The sequence below is a fragment of the Saccopteryx bilineata genome, chromosome X, assembly GCF_036850765.1.
Source record: "Saccopteryx bilineata isolate mSacBil1 chromosome X, mSacBil1_pri_phased_curated, whole genome shotgun sequence".
NCBI classification, from domain to species: domain Eukaryota; kingdom Metazoa; phylum Chordata; class Mammalia; order Chiroptera; family Emballonuridae; genus Saccopteryx; species Saccopteryx bilineata.
The window spans coordinates 104,636,758-104,659,179 of record NC_089502.1 but is presented as its reverse complement, the minus strand read 5'-3'; the positions used below and the strand labels follow the sequence as shown (position 1 = coordinate 104,659,179).

The 22,422-nt window shown below is 44.3% G+C and overlaps 1 protein-coding gene and 1 non-coding gene across 10 annotated transcripts in view; both read left to right on the top strand.

Moving 5' to 3' along the window:
- Window positions 1–4,822: 4,822 nt before the first annotated feature.
- FAM120C (family with sequence similarity 120 member C) overlaps window positions 4,823–22,422 on the top strand; it is a 96,823-nt gene continuing 79,223 nt past the window's right edge. For 7 of the 9 annotated variants that reach the window (XR_010727825.1, XR_010727827.1, XR_010727826.1 and 4 more), the window contains exon 1: window positions 4,823–5,608. Coding sequence is in view for 5 of the 9 variants with exons in the window: in XM_066249357.1 (XP_066105454.1) it covers window positions 4,889–5,608 (720 nt within the window). In the remaining 4 variants the exon portion in view is untranslated. Of the gene's footprint in view, window positions 5,609–17,570; window positions 17,783–21,061; window positions 21,314–22,422 lie in introns of those variants that run through there. The other 2 variants (XR_010727828.1, XM_066249362.1) reach the window with 2 other exon arrangements.
- LOC136317967 (U6 spliceosomal RNA) lies at window positions 10,838–10,944 on the top strand. The gene has a single exon (XR_010727955.1). It is a non-coding gene; the product is annotated as a U6 spliceosomal RNA (small nuclear RNA).

The window sequence follows — 22,422 nt, the reverse complement described above, 5'->3', positions numbered from 1 at the left end:
ACGTGCACCCTGGCTGGGATCCACCTGGCATCCCCTGTCTGGGGCTGATGCTTGAATCAACTGAGCTATCCTCAGTGCCTGAGGTCAATGCTCAACCCAAAAGAGCCACTGGCTGCAAGAAGTGAAGAGAGAGAGAAGGAGGAGAGGGAGGGGAAGAGAAAAACATGGTCACTTCTCATGTGTACCCTGACCAGGGATTGAATCCAGGATGTTCGCATGCTGGACCAATGCTCTATCCACTGAATCAACCGACCAGGGCCCTATTTTATTTTTTAAAGATTGTATTTATTGATTTTACAGAGAGAGGATGAGGGGAGCGAGAAGTATAGTTGCTTCACTTTAGTTGTTCATTTCTTGCTTTTTTCTTGTCATATGTGCCTTGACCAGGCAAGCCCAGGGTTTGGAACCAGTGACCTCAGCATTCCAGGTCATTGCTATCTTCACTGCACTACCACAGGTCAGACTATTAAAAATTTTTTTTAAATATTTATTTATTGACTTTAGAGAAACAAACAAACAGACAGACAGAAACATTAATCTGTTTCTGTCCTGACCAGGGATAAACCAGCAACCTTTGTATATAGGGATGGTGACCTATCGGGCCAGGCCTTCTCTTTCTTAGCACTCTATCTAAGGACTTGGCTCATTCTCCCTGGCATTCTGCTCCACGTCTGCAATTTAGAGATTGGAAAGGAAATAATAGGCTGAGTTCAAGGCTGTGCAGTCTCTCTTTTCTGATCTTCCCTGAGAATGTTAGTTACCCTTGCCTTCTTGCATTCCAGCAGACTGCATTTACAGACAGAGGCATCATCACATCTGGGGATTTGGAGAACAAGGAACACTATGCAGGCTTATACAGATAACCTCATTCCAATTGCCTCTGCCAGTTTATTTTTCTTTCTTTCTTTCTTTCTTTTTTTTCTTTTTTTTTTTTTTGCAAGAGAGAGAGGGACAGACAGACAGGAAGGGAGAGAGATGAGAAGCATGAACTAGTTGCGGCACTTTAGTTGTTCATTGATTGCTTTCTCATACGTGCCTGGACCTGGGAGCTCCAGCCGAGCCAGTGACCCCTTGCTCAAGCCAGTGACCTTGGACTTCAAACCAGCGACCATGGGGTCATGTCTATGATCCTAATCCACAGCCAGCAAACCCACGGTCAAGCTGGTGAGCCTGCACTCAAGCTGGCAACCTCGGGGTTTCAAACCTGGGTCCTCAGCATCCCTGGTTGATGTTCTATCCACTGTGTCACTGCCTGGTCAGAGGCCAGTTTCCTAATCAATGAAACATTTTAAGTGAGAGTTCTACTGTAAGTCAGCAAAGCCCATGATTATCTGACCTTCAGCAATATCTCAGACAGGTAAAAGGGCTGCTGTACTTTTAGTCTCAGTAATAATACACAACTGCTGTACTGCCAAATAACACAGAATGTCAACATCCTGTTAACTGATGTGGGAGATCTCCATTCTATGCCAGTTCCATATTTGAAGGTCTGTAATTTGCCACATGCCATTTCTGGTGCCAGTTTCTGAGTTAACATTTTTTTTTTGTCATAAGTAGTTTCTATCTTAAACAAAACTAGTAAGAGTAAGGGTATGGGGCTGCCTCAGGAAAACCAAAGACAAGAATACCTCAGGAATGATCTAGAACAGGGGTCCCCAAACTTTTTACACAGGGGGCCAGTTCACTGTCCCTCAGACCATTGGAGGGCTGGACTATAAAAAAAAACTATGAACAAATCACTATGCACACTGCACATATTTTAAAGTAAAAAAAAACAAAACAGGAACAAATACAATATTTAAAATAAAGAAGAAGTAAATTTAAATCAACAAACTGGGCCCTGGCCGGTTGGCTCAGTGGTAGAGCGTCGGCCTGGCATGCAGAAGTCCCGGGTTCGATTCCCGGCTAGGGCACACAGGAGAGGCGCCCATCTGCATCTCCACCCCTCCCCCTCTCCTTCCTCTGTCTCTCTCTTCCCCTCCCGCAGCGAGGCTCCATTGGAGCAAGGATGGCCCGGGCGCTGGGGATGGCTCCTTGGCCTCTGCCCCAGGCACTAGAGTGACTCTGGTCGCAACAGAACGACGCCCCAGAGGGGCAGAGCATCACCCCCTGGTGGGCAGAGCGTCGCCCCCTGGTGGGCATGCCAGGTGGATCCCGGTCGGGCGCATGTGGGAGTCTGTCTGACTGTCTCTCCCCGTTTCCAGCTTCAGAAAAATACAAAAAAAACCCCAAAAAACAAAAAACACACACACACACACACAAAACAAACTGACCAGTATTTCAATGGGAACTATGCTCCTCTCACTGACCACCAATGAAAGAGGTGCCCCTTCTGGAAGTGTGGCGGGGCGGATAAATGGCCCCAGGAGGCTGCATGCGGCCTGCAGGCCCATAGTAGGGACTCCTGATCTAGAACCTGGGACTTAAATACACTGAAGATTTCCTGTCTCTTTGATCTGAGATTCTTTTTTCTATGGACCAGCATCTGTTTTTTTTAAACTATTTTTTTAAGACTTTATTCATTTTAGCGAGGAGAGAGAGAGAGAGAGAGAGAGAGAGAGAGAAGGGGCGAGGATAGGAAGCATCAACTCCCATATGTCCCTTGATCGGCAACATCAGCATTCCAGGTCAATGCTTTATCCACTGCACCACCACTAGCCAGGCCAGACCAGAGCAGAGCAGCATCTGTTATTTCTGTCTCTCTGGTGGGAAATTGACTGGTTACTGTTTCCAAGTTTGATATTTAGAGGAAAACTGATTTCTCTGGCCCAATTCCAAATATGAAGGAATGAGATTCTGATCAATCCAGTTTAGCTTAGTTGTCTACCTTTGATCCAATCGGCCATGTAACCATGGATAATGGAACATGATAATTTCTTTTTCTGTAACTCTGTAATTGGGGGAGGGTTAATTCCTAGAAAAGAAGGGCTGAACAGACAATCTAGTAGGTTACCATTATACTAGAAAACCTCTATTCTTTTCATTCTTCATCCCTTCCAGCCACTGTTCTCTCCTTTCACTGCTAGTTTTCTTTCTTTTTTTTTTTGTATTTTTCTGAAGCTGGAAACGGGGAGAGACAGTCAGATAGACTCCCGCATGCGCCCGACCGGGATCCACCCCGCACGCCCACCAGGGGGCGACGCTCTGCCCCTCTGGGGTGTCGCTCTGTTGCGACCAGAGCCACTCTAGCGCCTGGGGCAAAGGCCAAGGAGCCATCCCCAGCGCCCGGGCCATCTTTGCTCCAATGGACCGTCGCTGCGGGAGGGGAAGAGAGAGACAGAGAGGAAGGAGAGGGGGTGGAGAAGCAGATGGGCGCTTCTCCTGTGTGTCCTGGCCGGGAATCGAACCCAGGACTTCTGCATGCCAGGCCGACGTTCTACCACTGAGCCAACCGGCCAGGGCCCACTGCTAGTTTTCAAAAGTTACCTATGTGCACTGCTTTACCATCCACTTATTCTTTGCCAATCTGACTTGTTCTATCTCCCCTATCCTTTTATGATAAAGTCCTTTATGGACTTTGAAAAAAAGCTTTTGCATCCTATTAGACTATTCTCAGACTTTATCCATCTTGACTACTCTTAGGTTCTGCACTATTGGGTTCTAAGCCTGCTTGCCATTATCTCCCACCTTCCATTAAGCTCCAAGGCAGATATGGCTACTACTTCCTGTAATAAATAGATCATGTTTTTTGCCCTTCTCCTGCTGAAAGAGTAGGCCCTAAAAGCCAGACAGAAGACTGGTGCTACATTAGAATCAACTGAGGAACATGATGAAAATGTATTTTTTTTTCAAAATACTGATTCTGTATGTCTGGAATTGGAGTCCTTGTCGTTATTTTATTATACATCCCTGACAGTTTGGTTCACAATGAGATGTAAAAACAGAGGTTTTAACTATAAGACACTGTAACTCTGTGAATACCAGGAAGACACAACTTGTAGTTTAATTTGTGTTGGTGCTTATCCCCCTGAGGAGAGATCCCGATGACAATTTCAGTTTTTTTCTGCATTGCCTTAAATAATGTAAGTTTTACCATTCATTAATTGCGGCCAACAACTATTCTTCCAATTGTGTGGTAAGCTAAAAGTTAAATGGATTGCTTACAGAAATGGTAGTGATTATTATTTTATGTTCCACAAGTGTCCTTCTCCTCATTTATTAAAAGCTATACATATTACATTTTTCTCCTGAAATGAAAATTCCAGCTCCGGAGAATTTTAGCATATTTGAGCTGAATTCAATCAATTCACTCCACTTACTTTCCCATGATGCATCACTCCTTCCCCCTCAAACCCTTTTTCCTGGGAAAGCATTAAATGACATGAAGCAACTCGGTGGAAACTAGGAGTTGAAGAGCAAATCCTAAACACATATCATCAAGCCCCGCCACTTGTGACCCTGTGAGCGCAAGGGCTGACAAGTGTGGTAATCTTGTTCCTCGAATGTATCTTGAGGCCGTAAGAGAATACTACAACTCCCAGGATGCCTTTCTGCCCCGCCCCGCTGGCCCCCCTCCTTCAGCTAGAAAGTGTGTACCATCCAGACCAGGCAACATGGCTCATAGGTGGAAGTAAGAAGCTTCACCACTTTTAAAGCGGTGAAGAGCGGTCGGAGAAGGAAAAAAAAAGAGAAGTGACTACAGCCCGTCATCAATTTTACTCTACCAGTTTCTCCCAAATCCGGTTGTCTTCATTAATCCCCTCCTCTCAAATCCAATCTGTGGTCTCCTCCCCACCCCGCCCTCCCTCGCTCACCCCTCCCCTCGGGAATCCTTTTCCCGCCCCCTCGCCCCCCGCGGAGTGCGCACGCGCCCGCCCCCAGCTTCGCGCCCAGATCGCCGCCTAGCCTGCTAGCTCTGCTCCCCTCTTCGTCAGCCCGCCGAGGAAGCATGGGCGTCCAGGGCTTCCAGGAGTTCCTGGAGAAGCGCTGTCCCGGGGCCGTGGTGCCCGTGGACCTCCTCAAACTCGCGCGCACGGTTTCGCGCCAGCAGCAGCAGCAGCTCCAGCAGCTCCAGCAGTTCCAGCATCGTCAGCTGCCACCTACAGCAGCCCTAGCGCCAGGGGCTCCACGCGTCGCCAGGGGCTCCGCTCCCCAGCAACCGCCGCTCCTGCCGGCTGCCTTAGGTGCCTACTCGGGGGGTGCGGGGCCCACTCGGCACCATCACCCCGCTCACCACTTCCACCACCACGGCCAGGGGCATCCTGGCCTGCACCCGCCGCCGCCGCCCCCGCCTCCCCCCCCGCCGCTTCCCGGGGCCCGGGTGCTGGTAGACGCGGGCTCGGCGCTGCCGCGGCTTTATGGCGGCTACCAGACGGATTGGGTGTGTGGCGGCCAGTGGAATGCCATGCTGGGCTACTTGTCAGCGCTATGCCAGGCTTGTGCCTATCCCGGCGACGACGGCCTGGAGCTGGTGGTCATGTTTCCCGGGGGCCTGGGCAAGGACCGGCTGGCGGAGTGGGGCCGTCGGTGCCAGACTGAGCGGCAGACAGCGCAACTGATCGTGGGACACGTGGGCAACAAGGGCACCCCTCCTCCACGGGCCTGGTTCCTGCCACCGGCCTGCCTGAGCCACTGCGTGAGGCTAGCACTCATCCGCTTCCGGGTCAAGGTGAGGGAGGGGCCGGATTTTAAATTTTATGCCCCCACACCTATACCCTCCTAACTAAACTCCTAACCACCCACCCACCCACCTGCCTGCCATCTCCCCACCTACCTCCCATCTACCCATCCACCACCCAGTCAACTAACCCATTTGCCTAACTCCCCTTGATCATTTTATCCATCTACGCACCCCTTCGTATCACCCCCTACCCATTCGCTCACCTACTTAATCATTTCTCTACCCTTGTCATCCCAATACCTCCCTTTAACCTTCCATTTATCCAATTGGCCTATCCTTAGGTTTTTGAAGAATTTCTTTTGCAGCCCCATCTTTCTCTCCTGTCTTCTGCCTAAAGCTAAAATGCCTTTTCCAAATTTTCCCAGTTGACCTCTGTTCTCTATGTCTTGTTCCAACCTTGCAAGCAAATCAGATAAACAGATGTTAATTGAACACCTTTCTTCTACAATATTTTTTTCCAATTTTGACCTAGTGCTTTTTTTTAACCCATATGTCCGTTCATACGTTTTTCATTTCAACATGCTTCTACCTCCTTCCTTAGCCTACGCACACAAACAAAAAACCCCACTGATTCAGTCAATGTTCAACAAGTATTAACCCACTGAGACAGGTTTAAAAAACAATGCGAGACATGGTCCTGTTCTTGCAAAATCAAATATATACACATGAAACATTTATTTAATGGTGTAAATGCGTATGTGGTTGTGCATTTTGGTACATATTGTCAGTGCAGTACCTGCTTTGTGTGTGTGTGTGTGTGTGTGTGTGTGTGTGTTGCGGGGCATATCTCTGGGCCAAAGGGAAGGTTTCCTTGAAGAATTGGTTACCGGTTTTGGAGGGGGCTGCTTCAAGTGGGAGAAAGAAAATGAGCAGAAGCAAAAAGGGCTATTAAAGCGAGTGAGGCCCCGTGGTCAGTTAAGTCCAATCTCGGCATGTAGTTGGTCATTGCATATGGAGCCTGGGGAAGAGCTTGGCAGCATCCCAAGTTCTTGGCACTACTGCTGTTGCTCTGTTGCTTTCCCATGCTCTTAGGTTTCAAGTTCCTACGTGTGAGGAATAGCAAGGCTTAAGGATTAAATGAGGTGGGCAGGAAGAAGAAAAAGAGTAGTGCAGGGTTGCGTAGGAGAAAACCTCAGGCCCACTTACCAACCGAGGCTTTTGGGGATATGTTTACAGTCAGAAAAACAGGACAGGGAATTGTGGGAATCATAAACTAAAGAAATGGTGCTGCGGGGAGTAATGAAAAAAATTGCAACTGAGAGACTGAAAGACCTGCGTAGAGAAGAAGCATGCAGTGGTCGTAGAGCTTGTGGTTAGAGTTCACTCGTACTAGACTCCTGCGCAGCATCTAATTTCTACCTAGGCTGGGTAAATTATAGCTCCTTTTTTTTTTTTAATACTCTGAGGGAATGTGATTTTTTTTTTGATTTATTCATTATAGAGAGGGGAGAGAGAGAGAGAGAGAGAAGGGGGAAGGAGAAGGAAGCATCAACTCCCATATGTGCCTGGACCAGGCAAGCCCAGGGTTTTGAACTGGCAACTTCAGCATTTCCAGGTTGATGCTTTATCTACTGCGCCACCACAGGTCAGGCAAGTATAGCTCCTTTTAACAATGAAAACCCCAATCATGAGCTGTGTCAAACATACAAGGTAGAAAAAAATATATATAACAAGTGCATTTTGCTTGTCTTCCTGATGGAACACTTTTCAGTAGGTTCATCATTCATAGTCATTGTTTCCACTTTGATTCCAGTGCTACCACCCAAGCTTTAAGAACTTTTTACCTTATTGTCATTATTAACCGGTTGCTGGCCACAGTGGGTAACATTGATGGAATACTTATTATGTTCCAGATGCTAATTTATATGATTTAACAACAACAGAAAATTATCTCTTGATCCTCACAATAATATGTGAAGCAATATTATTCATTTTTGAAATGAGGAAACTGAGGCACAGGAAGTTTAGAAACTTGCCTAGAGTCACCCAGCAATAAATGGCAGAGCTGAGATTCTGGGATTTGTGCCCAGACAGTCTGGCTCAAGACTTACGCTTGTTAAGCTTATGCTCTTAACAACGGTGCTCTCTAAGAGGAATCTTTCTAAAGTGCCAGTGTGATTAGGTCATTCCCACACTCGACTAAAGTCTTCCCTGGCTTCTGAGTAAACACAGGTCTGGGTCATTCATTTATGTTATTCATTTATTGAATGCTTATGACCTATATAGTCTGGGTACTGTGCTATTTGCTGAGGATTCAGAGGTAAATAGAGGACCTCTGCCCTCAAGGAGGTCAGTTTAATAAAAAAGCTAGACAAAATAAAGTTGTAGATACTATGAGCTAATTGCAAATTATGATAAATGTGACCCTTATGGTGGGAGTACATGGTTAATTGTGGGTGAGGATGTCAAAGTTGAGGGAGGCTTCACAGGTGAATGCTGAGCCTTCAAAGAGGCTGGTAAGAATAGTTCAGTGCACAAAGGGTATGGAGACCCAAAATGGCCTGTTGTAAGCTCTGAATAGATTTTGATTGGAGGCTGGCAAGAAAGTTAAACATTGAACATGGATTTGTGGTTTCCAAACCTTTTGGTTGATGTACCCTATCAGTCAAAATTTTTAGGAAGTAACCCTCAGGTGGCCTTCATCAAACATAGTCTCATTTTCTAAATCTCAGCAGTTCATCAGAAAATAAGATGGATGGATGTGTGAGAAAGCAAGTGTAGTAAAAATGGTAGAATCTTGGTGTGGGTTCAATGTAAAATTATTTCAACTTTTATATATTTGAAATTTTTCATAATAAGATGTTCAGAGGGGAAAAAAATCCCAGCATCCCTCTGTAGGTCTGAGAACCACCATTTGGGGAACATATAAATCTTATATCTATGCGAAATTATAAACTTTATTCTTTTCATATTTTCTACAGTGTCTTATATATTTTAGGTGCAGTATACTTTTGTTCCCTGAATGAATAGGTTTGTGATCCTAAGAGAATGGAGTGTAAGAGTAACTTAAAAAGTGCAGTGTGGTTCCTAAAATAGTGGATTTAAGACTAGCTTCAAAATTGCATAGGTAAAATATCTGTAGATAATTACCAGTGAGTGAAGTTCTCTCCTGGTTCTGGTCAATGATTTCTGTTGTTTGTTGTTGTTACAGAGAGATTCCTGGTTTATAGAATAGACATGGAGGATATTGGTTAATAACTGATTTTGTTTATGATTTCAGAGGAGTGTTACATTATCTTGAAGTTAACAGTTTTTCATTTGGATGATCTATATGCCTGCCATTTCTTTTTTTTTTTTTATGTAGTCTAGGTCACATGTGTTTTTATATATATATATATATATATATATATATATATATATATATATATATTTTTTTTTTTTTTTTTTTTTTCTAATGACAGTTTACATTCGGCAGTGTTTTGTATTAGTTTCAGGCGTACAGCATAGTGTCTGAGAAATGCTAGTGCTTCAGAACAAAACCCACTACTGTATTTCTCCTCCTTTTGGTTTTGTTCTTGAGACTACGCCACAAAATGGGCCTTTATTCTGTTCTCATTTCATGTATGATAGAGAAAATAGAGGTGGAGAGATTAAGCAAAAGATAAATTGCTGGGTTATAAGTTTAGCTTTAGACAAGGTAGGACTTCTCATGAAGATTCATGAGATGAATTTTGTTATTTTGTTTATTTTTATGTTCTGCAAACCTTTGTAGGAGGTAATCACCAGTAGCAGAAAAATTAAATAAACACACCAGTTGCTAGCCTGATCTCTTCCTAATGGTTTCAGAAGCAGAACAACCTAAAGCAGTTTTAGAATGTAATTTGGGAGATGATATGGGGTGGCTAAGGGAATGAATGCTTTGTTTTATTTTTTATTTATTTTTTTAAATTTTATTTTATTTATTGATTTTTAGAGAGAGAGGAGAGAGAGAGAGAGAGAAAGAAGGGGGAGGAGCAGGAAGCATCAACTCCCCTATGTGCCTTGACCAGGCAAGCCCAAGGTTTCAAACCGGCAACCTCAGTGTTCCAGGTCAACGCTTTATCCCACTGCGCCACCACAGGTCAGGCAAATGCTTTGTTTTAATAGTTAATATATATTAGGGAAAAAAAAGATAATTAGCTTTAGCCGGATGGCCCGTTTGGTTAGAGTATCATCCTGAAGCACAGAGGTTGCTGGTTCTATACCCGGTCATGGCACATGCAGGAACAGCTCGACAGTCCTGTCTCTCCTGCTTTCCCCCTTCCTCTCTAAAATCAACAAAACAAATACTTTTTAAAAAGATAATTACATCAAACCCATCATTTCACAACTATCCTTCTTTAGAATGGGATCAATTAAAGAAAAGTAAGTTGATTTAAAGAAACTTACTGCCCTGGCCGGTTGGCTCAGCGGTAGAGCGTCGGCCTTGCGTTCAGGAGTCCCGGATTCAATTTCCGGCCAGGGCACACAGGAGAAGCGCCCATCTGCTTCTCCACCCCTCCCCCTCTCCTTCCTCTCTCTCTCTTCCCCTCCTGCAGCCGAGGCTCCATTGGAGCAAAGATTGCCCAGGCGCTGAGGATGGCTCTGTGGCCTCTGCCTCAGGCACTAGAATGGCTCTGGATGCAACAGAGTGATGCCCCAGATGGGCAGAGCATCGCCCCCTGGTGGGCATGCCGGGTGGATCCCGGTTGGGCGCATGCGGGAATCTGTCTGACTGCCTCCCTGTTTCCAGCTTTGGAAAAATGGAAAGAAAAAAAAAAGAAACTTACTAAGGTGCAATATGTGGATGTGGCAGAAATCATGTTCGTGGTACATAAATGACCAAAGTTTAAGAAATCTGACCACGAGCTGGTGTATCATTGTCTAGAATATAGTATAGCAATGGCTGTTAATGTTAAATCCTTGTTCCAAGTCTGCATTGCTCAAAGTCTTCACAATCCCACCACACAATTTCCTTTGTTTTGTACATTCTTGTATAAAATTGTATACTTTTATTAGCCAGATAATGTGTATAGATACATGAGGAAAAACAATAGATTTTTTGAGCACTTAGTTTATGCCAGCATTGCTAATGTATTATATAGCCAGTACAAAGCAAATGTGTAAGCTGAGTGAGTGAGTCCATAGTGATGTTATAGGAATTCAAACATAGTAATCTCTTTTCTGTTTTCTCTGTCTCTTCACCTCTGGTTCCTTTCACTTACAACATCCTTAAATAACCTTTACAAAACCAAAACTGTGCTCGCTTCGGCAGCACATATACAAAAACTGGAATGATACAGAGAAGAATAGCATGGTCCCTGCACAGGGATGGCATGCAAATTTGTGAAACATTCTGTATAAAATAAATAAAGCAAAAACTTTCCCATTACTTTGTAATCCCCTTAAGTCATTATCCTTATCTGCTTACGTCCCTTTTAACCATTCTTCTTCTTTTTTTTTTTTTAAAGTGAGACAGACTCCTGCATCTGCCTGACTGGGATCTATACGGCAACCCCGGTCTGAGATCAACACTCAATAGAACTGAGCTATCAGGGCCCAGGTCTGATGCTCAAACCAATCAAGCCACTGGCTGTGAGAGTAGAAGAGAGAGAAGAGGGAGAGAGAGGGGAAGAGAAGCAGATGGTCGCTTCTCATGTGTGCCCTGACTGGGGATTGAACCCGGGATGTCTGCCCATAATTCTTTTTTAAATTTTATTTATTTATTACTTTCTTTTTTAAAATTTTAATTTAGAAAATTAAATTTAACAGGGTGACATTGATCAATAAGAGTACATAGGTTTCAAGTAAACATTTCTATAGCATTTGAACTGTTGATTATGTTGTATACCCATCACCCAAAGTCAAATCATTTTCCATCACCTTATCTTTGTCCCTCTTTATACCCTTCCCCCACATTCTTCTCCCCCATAGCCCCTCCCCCAGTAACCACTTCACTTTTACCTATGTCCATGAGTCTCAGTTTTATATCCCACCTATGTGTGAAATCATACAGTTCTTAGGTTTTTCTGATTTACTTGTTTCACTCAGTATAATGTTCTTAAAGTCCCTCTTTGTTGTTGTAAATGTCACTGTGTCATCATTTCTTATGCCTCTGAAGTATTACATTGTATATCTACAACATCTTCTTTATCCAACTCTCTATCAAGGGACAGTTTGGTTGTGTCCATGTCTTGGCCACTGTGAATAATGCTGCAATGAACATGGGGATGCATGTGTCTTTTTTTTTTTGTGGCAGAGATAGAGTCAGAGAGAGGGACAGATAGAGACAGACAGGAAGGGAAAGAGATGAGAAATATCAATTGTTCGTTGCGGTTCCTTAGTTGTTCATTGATTGATTTCTCATATGTGCCTTGACTGGGGGGGGGGGGCTACAGCAGACCGAGTGACCCCTTGCTTGAGCCAGTGACCTTGGGCTCAAGCTGGTGAGCCTTGCTCAAACCAGATGAGCCTGCACTCAAGCTGGCAACCTAGGGGTTTCGAAACTGGGTCCTCGGCATCCCAGTCTGATGCTCTATCCACTGCGCCACCGCCTGGTCAGGCTGTATGTGTCTTTATGTACCAGTGTTTTTGAGATTTGGGGTTAGATACCCAGTATAGGGATTGCTGGGTCATATGGTAGTTCTGTTCTTAATTTTTTGAAGAACCACCATACCTACATCTATAATGGTGGTACTAATTTGCATTCCAATCAACAGTGAATGAGGGTTCCTTTTTCTTTACAGCCTCTACAACACTTGTTATTGCCTGTCTTGTTGAAAATAGTCAATGTAAGAAGTGTGAGGTGATATCCCATTGTAGGTTTGATTTGCATTTCTCAAATAGCTAGTGAAGATGAGCATCTTTTCATATATCTGTTGGCCATTTGTATGTCTTCTTGGGAGAAGTGTCTGTTCAGGTCTTCTCCCCATTTTTAATTGGATTATTTGCTTGTTTGTTGCTGAGCTTTGTGAGTTCTTTATGTATTTTGGATATTAATCCCTATTGGAGCTGTTGTTTGCAAATATCTTCTCTCATTTAGTTGGCTGCCTGTTTGTTTTGTTGTCAGTTTCTTTTGCTGTGCAGAAGCTTTATAGTTTGATATAGTTGCGTTCATTTATTTTTGCCTTTACTTTCCTTGCCTTTGGGGTCAAATTCATAAATTGTTGTCTGTGGCCAAGGTCCATGAGTTTAGTACCTGTGTTTCCTTCTATTATTATTATTTTTTTAATTTGAATTTGTTGGGGTAACACTGGTTAACAAAATTATACAGGTTTCAGGTGCACAATTCTACAATACTTCATCTGTACATTGCATTGTGTGTTCACCACCCCAAGTCAAGTCTCCCTCCATCACCATCTACCCTGCCTCTATCCTGCTCCAACTGCCCCCACTATTATAGAGAAGAAAGGAGGATGGAGGAGGGAGAGAGAAGCATCAACTCATTGTTTCACCCAATTGTGCACCTTTTTTTTTTTTTTTAATTTTATTTATTCATTTTATAGAGGAGAGAGAGGGAGAGAGAGAGAGAGAGAGGAGAGAGAGGCAGGGGGGAAGAGCTGGAAGCATCAACTCCCATATGTGCCTTGACCAGGCAAGCCCAGGGTTTCGAACCGGCAACCTCAGCATTTCCAGGTTGATACTTTATCCACTGCGCCACCACAGGTCAGGCTCATTTGTGCACCTTTTGATTGCTTTTCATATGTGCCTTGACTGGGGCTTGAAATTAGTGACTCAGGGTTGAGCTAGCGCCTTCAGGATTGAGCTGGCACCCTTTTGGAGCCCTGATCTGAGCTATAACAGGACCCACGGGGTTAAACCAGTGTTGTTGGGATTCAGTCAGTGACCCCGAGATTGGCAACCCCGGGATCACGCTCTAACCACTGTGCCAGAAGCCCAGGCTCCCCCATTCTTCTACTTTATTTTTTTACAGTGGTTTTTTTTTTTAAGATTTTACTTATTGATTTTGCCTGACCTGTGGTGGCGCAGTGGATAAAGCGTCGACCTGGAAATGCTGAGGTCGCCGGTTCAAAACCCTGGGCTTGCCTGGTCAAGGCACATATGGGAGTTGATGCTTCCAGCTCCTCCCCCCTTCTCTCTCTCTGTCTCTGTCTCCTCTCTCTCCCTCTCTCTCTCCTCTCTAAAAAAAAAAAGAATAAATAAAAAATTTTAAAAAAATTTAAAAAAGATTTTACTTATTGATTTTAGAGAGAAGAGTGGGAGAGAAAGGGAAGAGGAAGGAGCAGGAAGCATCAACACATAGTTGTTTCTTGTATATGGCTTGACTGGGCAAGCCTGGGGTTTTGAACCAGCGACCTCAGCACTCTAGATTGAGGCTTTATCCACTGCACCACCACAGATCAAGCAACTCCCCCATTATTCTTTTTTTTTTTTTCCATTTTTCTGAAGCTGGAAACAGGGAGAGACAGTCAGACAGACTCCCGCATGCGCCCGACCGGGATCTACCCGGCACGCCCACCAGGGGCGACGCTCTGCCCACCAGGGGGCGATGCTCTGCCCATCCTGGGCGTCGCCATGTTATGACCAGAGCCACTCTAGCGCCTGGGGCAGAGGCCACAGAGCCATCCCCAGCGCCCGGGCCATCTTTGCTCCAATGGAGCCTTGGCTGCGGGAGGGGAAGAGAGAGACAGAGAGGGAAAGCGCGGCGGAGGGGTGGAGAAGCAGATGGGCGCTTCTCCTGTGTGCCCTGGCCGGGAATCGAACCCGGGTCCTCCGCACGCTAGGCCGACGCTCTACCGCTGAGCCAACCGGCCAGGGCCTCTTTTTTTTTTTTTAAAGCAGGAAAGAGAGAGAAACAGGCAGACTAGACAGGGAGAGAGATGAGAAGCATCAACTCGTAGTTGCATCACTTCAGTTGTTTATTTATTGCTTCTTATAGGTGCCTTGACTGGGGGGCTCCAGCTGAGCCAGTGACCCCTTGCTCTAGCCAGCAACCTCGGACTCAGTCCAGTGGCCTTAGGCTTTAAACCAGCAACCATGAGATCATGTTTGTGATCCAATACTCAAGCCGACGACCTTGAGGTTTCAAACCTGGGACCTCAGCATCCCAGGTTGATGCTCTATTTACTGTGCCACCATGAGTCAGGCACCCCCATTATTCTTTTTTTTTTACAGAGACAGAGAGTCAGAGAGAGAGATAGGTAAGGATAGACAGACAGGAACAGAGAGAGATGAGAAGCATCAATCATCAGTTTCTCATTGCAACACCTTAGTTGTTCATTGATTGCTTTCTCATATGTGCCTTGACTGTGAGCCTTCAGCAGACCGAGTAACCCCTTGCTCGAGCCAGCAACCTTGGGTCCAAGCTGGTGAGCTTTTGCTCAAACCAGATGAACCCTCGCTCAAGCTGGCAGCCTCAGGGTCTCGAACCTGGGTCTTCCACATCCCAGTCCGACACTCTATCCACTGCGCCACCGCCCGGTCAGGCAATATGTACTTTCGAAGGAAGACATACAGATGGCCAACAGACACATGAAAAGATATTCAACATCACTGGTTAACAGAGAAATGCACATCAAAACCAGAATGAGATACCACCTCACAACCTTTAGAATGGCACTTATCAAGAAATCAGTGTTGGGCCTGACCTGTGACCTGTGATGATGTAGTAGATAAAAGTGTTGACCTGAAATGCTGAGGTTGCTGTTTTTGAAACCCCAGGCTTGCCCTGTCAAGGCACATATGGAAAGCATCTACTGTGCTTCCTGCTCCTCCCCCACCCCCTTTCTCTCTCCTCTTTCTAAAATCAATGGATAAAAATATTTTTTTAAAAAGGTGTTGGCCTGACCAGGCAGTGGCGCAGTAGATAGAGCATCGGACTGGGATGCAGAGGACCCAGGTTCAAGACCCCAAGGTTGCCGGCTTGAGCACGGGCTCATCTGGTTTGAGCAAGGCTCACCAGCTTGAGCCCAAGGTCACTGGCTTTGAGCAAGGGTTCACACTCTCTGCTGTAACCCCCTGGTCAAGGCACATATGAGAAATGAATCAATGAACAACAACTAAGGAACCTCAATGAAGAATTGATGTTTCTCATCTCTCTCCGTTTCTGTCTGTCTGTCCCTATCTGTCCCTCTCTCTGGCTCTCTCTGGCTCTGCCACACACACACAAAAAAAGTGTTGGGCTCTTGCCAGGAGCTCAGTTGTTTAGAGTGTCATCCCTATGTTCCAAGGTTGTGAGTTCAGTCCCCGGTCAGGGCACATGCAAGAATCAACCAATGAATGCATAAAAAGGTGGAGAACCTGGGTCCTCCATATCCCAGTTTGACGTTCTATCCACTGTGCCACCGCCTGGTCAGGCGGAAAGTTTACTTTTAAATGCCTGGGTACAGGCGGGCTGAGACCAGCAAAGGGTGTCAGCCCATCATCTCTTATCTGGACCATAAAAATAGACTCAACTTGTTCCTTAACTACTCTCTTCCATTTTCCACATTACTGTTAAAGATGCCATCCTGAAAACTAAAGCTGACTTTATTGTGTGCCTGATGATACCCACTGGCTACTTTTTGCGTACCCTACCAAGTCCCGACTTCTCAGCTTGGCAGACAATGCCTTTCACAGTCTGACCCCAAACTCTTCAGGCTTACTTCATGCTTTGCTCACACCTCTTCTAACCATTGGAATGTCCAACCATTCTGAACTCTTTTGGTGTCCTAGACACACCGTGTCTTCTCACTTAGTGCTTTTCTTATATTGCTTTCATCTTTGCATAGCAAATTCCTACTTATTCTTTCTCAAAGTTATCACTATGAAATCTTTCCCTGCCAAGTGAATGTCACCTTCCCTTATGATACCAGAATGCTCTTTTACCTCATATATTTTTCTCTCATACTATTTTCATATCACATTATAACCCCCCCACCTGTTTTACATTACATCTCTAGAACTTATTTATCTTATAACTGGAAGTTTGTATGCAAATGTCTTGATTGAGTTCCAAGAGGACAGAGATTTGCTCTAGGGTTTGACACAGTATATACAATAATGGTTGGAGAGAGAGGGAAAGAGATTGTAGAGGGTTTTTTTTTTGTTTGTTTTTTGTAGAGGGTTTTAAAAGTCAGATATGGAAGAATTTAGAACCAACGTGTTATAATATTTGTTAATTTCATGTAAATCAACTCAGACTCCAAACAATTGTCAGACTCTGTTAAGTAGAAGTAAGTTTTGTAGCTGCTTAGTAGTGCATTTATAGAATAACTTCCCCATGGTGGTAATAATAATAGCTACCACATGAGCTAATAAGTGCCTTACATAGAGTCATATCATTTAATCCTCACAACCACCCTTCAGGATGCATATTAATCTCCATTTTTATTTTTTTATTTGTTTTTATTATTAACTGAGAGGCGGAGAGGCAGAGAGACAGACTCCCACATGCGCTCCAACTGGGATCCACCGGGCAAGCCCACTAGGGGGCAATGCTCTGCCCATCTGGGGCTCTTTCTCCATTGCTTGGCAACCAAGCTATCATATTTTAGCCCCTGAGGTGAGGCCATGGATCCATCCTCAGTGCCCAGGGCCAGCTTGCTCAATGAGCCATGGCTGTGGAAGGGAGGGAGGGAGGGAGGGAGAGACAGAGAAAGAAAGAAAGGAGAAAGGGGAGGGGTGGAGAGAAGTAGATGGTTGCTTTACCACTGAACCAACCAGCCAGAGCCAATCTCCTTTTATTTATTTAAGATTTTTATTATTGATTCTAGAGTGAGAGGAAGGAGAAAGAGAGAAAGAGACAGAGAGGAGAGAAACAAACATTTCTTTGCCGTTCCATTTATGTCATGCATTCACTGGTTAATTCTTGTATGTGCTCTGACTGGGGATCAAACCCTCCACCTTGGTGCATCAGTATGAGGCTCTACTAACTGAGCCACCTGGCTAGAGTTTAATATCCATTTGAAAAAAAGTCTGATAGGTACGTCTTTTATTTTTGAATAACTGCATCATGGAGTTATTTAAATTTTTTTTTGTTTATTGATTTTAGAAAGGAGAGAGACGGAAACATTGATCTGTTCCTATATGTGACCTGACCAGATGTTGAACCCACAATCTTTGTGTATCAGGACGACACTCTAAGCCAGTGGTCCTCAACCTTTTTTGGGCCACGGACCAGTTTAATGTCAGAAAATATTTTCACGGACCGGCCTTTAGGGTGGGACGGATAAATGTATCACGTGACCGAGACAAACATCAAGGGTGAGTCTTAGACGAATGTAACAGAGGGAATCTGGTCATTTTAAAAAAATAAAACATCGTTCAGACTTAAATATAAATAAAATGGAAATAATGTAAGTTATTTATTCTTTCTCTGCCAACCGGTACCAAATGGCCCACGGACCGGTACCGGTCCAGGGGTTGGGGACCACTGCTCTAACCTAACAAGTTATCTGCCTAGGGCATAATCTCCATTTTTTTGTAGTTAAAATAAAAACAGGTTCAGCATGGTCAGTGGCCTAAGGTTGCACTTGTATAACGTGGCTGAGCCAAGATACAAACCTAAGTGTATTTGACACCATACTCCTCAATTTTTAACATATCTCAAAACTGTACAGCTGCATTTTAATGTTTTTATAGAATGCTTTTTTCTCTTTTTAAAACTTTTTTCATTGATTTTAGAGAGAGAGGAAGGAAGAGAGAGAGAAAAAAAGCATCAAGTCATTATACTTAGTTGTTCCATTTAGTCATGCACTCATTGGTTGCTTCTCATTTGTGCCCTGACTGGGAATTGAACCCATGACCTTGGCATACCCTGACTACACTCTATCTACTGAGCCATGCAGCCAGGGCCTAGAATGCTTTAATTTTTTAAAAAATTTTATTTTTCAATTATTCATTTTAAAGAAGAGAGAGAGAGAGAAAGGGGGAGGAGTAGGAAGCATCAACTCCCATATGTGCCTTGACCAGGTAAGCCCAGGGTTTTGAACCGGCAACCTCAGCATTCCAAGTCGACGCTTGATCCACTGCGCCACCACAGGTCAGGCCAATACTTTAAATTTTTTAAATTGATTTTAGAGAGATAGAAACAGGAAGGGAGAGAGAGAGGGAGGAAGATGAGACATGAAGGGCATCAACTTGTAGTTGCTTCACTTTAGTTTTTCAAAATTGCTTCTCATACATGCCTTGACCTGGTGGCTCAAGCCAAGCCAGTGACCTTTTGCTCAAACCAGCAATCTTTTTTTTATTTTTTAATTTTTTTTTTATTTTTCTGAAGCTGGAAATGAGGAGGCAGTCAGACAGACTCCCGCATGCGCCTGACCAGGATCCACTTGGAACGCCCACCAGGGGGCGATGCTCTGCCCATCTGGGGCGTCGCTCTGTCGCGACCAGAGCCACTCTAGTGCCTGGGGCAGAGGCCAAGGAGCCATCCCTAGCACCTGGACCATCTTTTGCTCCAATGGAGCCTCAGCTGCGGGAGGAGAAGAGAGAGACAGAGAGGGAGGAGAGGGGGAGGGGTGGAGAAGCAGATGGGCGCCTCTCCTGTGTGCCCTGGCCGGGAATCGAACCCGGGACTTCCGCACGCCAGGCCAACATTCTACCACTGAGCCAACCGGCCAGGGCCCAAACCAGCAATCTTGTGCTTCAAGCCAGCGACCTTTGGGCTCAAGCCAGCAACCATGGGATCATGTTCATGATCCTGCACTCAAGCTAACTGAGCCAGTGCTCAAACTGGCGACCTCGGGGTTTCAAACCAGGAACCTGAGCTACCCAGGTCCATGCTCTGTCCATTACTATCAATCAAGGCCCAGAATACTTTTGTTATAGTTTGTGTAGCATAATTGTCAAGAGTACAGACCTTGGAGACAGACTGCCTGCGTGTTAATCATTGTTCCTCTACCTACTAATTACGTATATAAACTTGGGCAAGTTAACCTCTCTCTTCCTCAGTTTCCTCACTTGGAAGATTAGAATAGTAATAATACCTATATCGCAGACTTTGTTGTGAATGTTTTTGTCTGTTTTTGCAAGAGAGACAGGAAAGGAGAGAGAGATGAGAAGCATTAACTTGTTGGGACACTTAGTTCATTGATTTTGCTTTTTCCCCCCATTGATTGCTTTTCATAAGTGCCTTGATCAGGGTGCTCCAGCTGAGTCAGCGACCCATTGCTCAAGCCAGCGACCTTGGGCTCATGCCAGTGATTTGGGGCTTTAAGCCAATAACCTTTGGGCTCAAGCCAGCGACATTAGGGTCATGTCTGTGATCCCACACTCAAGCTGGAGACCTCATGCTCAAGCTGGTGAGGCTATGCTCAAGCCAGTGACCTCGGGGATTTAGTGTCCCAGGTCAGTGCCCTATCCACTGCACTAATACCTGGTCAGGCTGTTGTGTTAAATGTTTTAATGTAAATAAAGTGCTTAGAACATTATATGGCACATAGTAAATGCCATATAAATGCCAGATACCATGACTTTGACCAAAATATCTTATGTTCCAAGTAGGTTGGGTATTGATCATCTCACTCTCGTGCTTTAAGCTCAGCATAGCATGACATTCAGGGTCTTTCATCATCTGCCTGCCATTCTCTGTCCTCATTTCACCCCATTTTTCTTACCAGGACAATGAATACTTTTCAGTTCAATTAACATTTTTTTGAAATAGGAAAGTGAGATAAGGGAGTGCTGAGGTGAGGAGAGTACTCTGTCCCTCCAGGAGCTCATATTAGTAGGGGAGACAAATAAGAAAGGACTAACATTATGAGTCTCTAGAATTATTTCTCTGGATCTTATCCTAGACCCAAGGACATGGTCAGGGGAAGTGGCAGAAGAAGGATTTGCATACCAGATGCCCAAACACTTGCCCTTTCACCTGTACCACAAAAGATATTACAGATATTATGCAAGGATGGCGAACTGGCTGCCCATAGGCCTATACATTTTTTTTAAAAAAGAAATTTATTTACATTAGTCAGTAGTGTTTATCAGAATCTGACATCAAATAGTGGGTTTGAACCAAATATTAAGAGATCATGTAGTTGAATAAGTTTTCATTTCCCTCTACCATTTAACTTGCATTATATGAACATGTTTCTGTTTTAACAAATATATGCCTGTTGCCAACATTTTTTAAATTGTGAAATGTTGCAAAGAAAAAGAAAAAAGTCTGATTTTTCCAACCACTCTTGAACTATCAGATCTTCTGGCAACACTGGTTGCCCCCTTTTGCTGAACTACATGGTCATCATTTATTGCAGTCTCTACCATTCATGGTGTCTGCACACTGACCAGGTGCCGCTTGTCATTTCTGATAACTATTTTCTACAGTTGCTCTCAATGATTCCACCTCCTGGTATTTACACTCTTGTGTAATCTACCCATACCCCTTGTGTGGGGGCTGAACTTAGTGACTTGCTGCTAATGAACAGACTACAACAAAAGTGATGAGATGTCACTTCCAAGATTAGGTTATAAAAAAACTTGTGACTTCCATCTTGTGTGTACTCTCTCTCTGGCTTTTCTTGCTTGATCACTCTGATGAAGCAAGCAGCCATGTTATGAGCTGCCTTGTGGAGAGGCCCGCGTGACAATGAACTGAGGTCAGCCATCGACCTACAGCCAGTGAGGAACTGAGGCCCTCAGTCCACCAAGCTCCAAGGAACTGAATCCTGTCAACAGCCATGTGTGTGAACTTGGAAGCAGATCCTTCTCCAGTCAAGTCTTGAGATGACTGCAGCCCGGCTGACACCTTGATCACAGCTTGTGGGAGCCCTGAGCCAGAGGACCCAGTTAAGCTATGCCCACAGATAATATGAGATAATAAATGTTTTCTTTTAACCACTAAGTTTTGGGGATAATTTGTTACAACTAAATAGATAACTAACACAGCATTAATTGTTGTGCTTGTACTTTTTATCTCACTTTTGATGAACACCAAATACTTTTTGTACCCACATCTATGAAATGTGGAAAGAAGAGGTTATACAAGAAAGTCACATATAAAGGAAATTTGGAAAGAGCCTATTTTTTCTTAATGAAGAATTCTTTTTAAAAATTTTAAAGACTTTATTTCTTAATTTTTAGAGAGGAGAGAAAGAGAGAAGGGGGGAGGAGCAGGAAGTATCAACTCCCATTTGTACCTTGACCTGGCAAGCCTGGGGTTTTGAACCGGTGACCTCAGTGTTCCAGTTTGACCCTGTATGCACTGCGCCACCACAGGTTAGGTGAGCCTATTGTTGGAAGTGATGAGTATTTCTCTATACCTAAATAAAATGTCCATTATAAGACTACATTTTATGATACCATTTTAAGATAAGCCATTATTGGAAATAGGATCATTATATAAAAATGATGAGTGCTGAAACAAAAAGAACTTTAAAATGCTAGAAATTTCAATAGGCTGTGTTTGAATACAGACAGAATAAGTGATACTGCCATTAAATGCAGTTATGTAGTAAATGAAACTGCCAGGTCTTGAAAGCCTTTTGTAGGTAGTAGTTTAAGAAAAGTGTTGAGTATAGCAGAAACTATGTTATGAACAAGTATTTGAAGGCCCTGGCCAGTTTGCTCAGTGGTAGAGTGTTGGCCTGGTGTGGGTGTCCTGGGTTTGATTTCCAGTCAGGGCATAACAGGAGAAGCAACCATCTACTTCTCCCCCCTCCCCCTCCCCTTCTCTCTCTCTCTCTCTTTCTCTCTCTTTTTCCCTCCCCAGAGCTCCTGCAGCCATAGCTCCATTTGGTTTGAGTGCATTGCCCCCAGATGCTGAGGATGGCTCCCTGGAGCCTCTGCCTCAGGTGCTATAAATAGCTCTGTTGCAAGCATGGCCCCAGATGGGCAAAGCATTGGTCCCAGACAGGGAGTTATAGGGTGGATCCCAGTCAGGGTGCATGTGGGAGTCTCTGTCT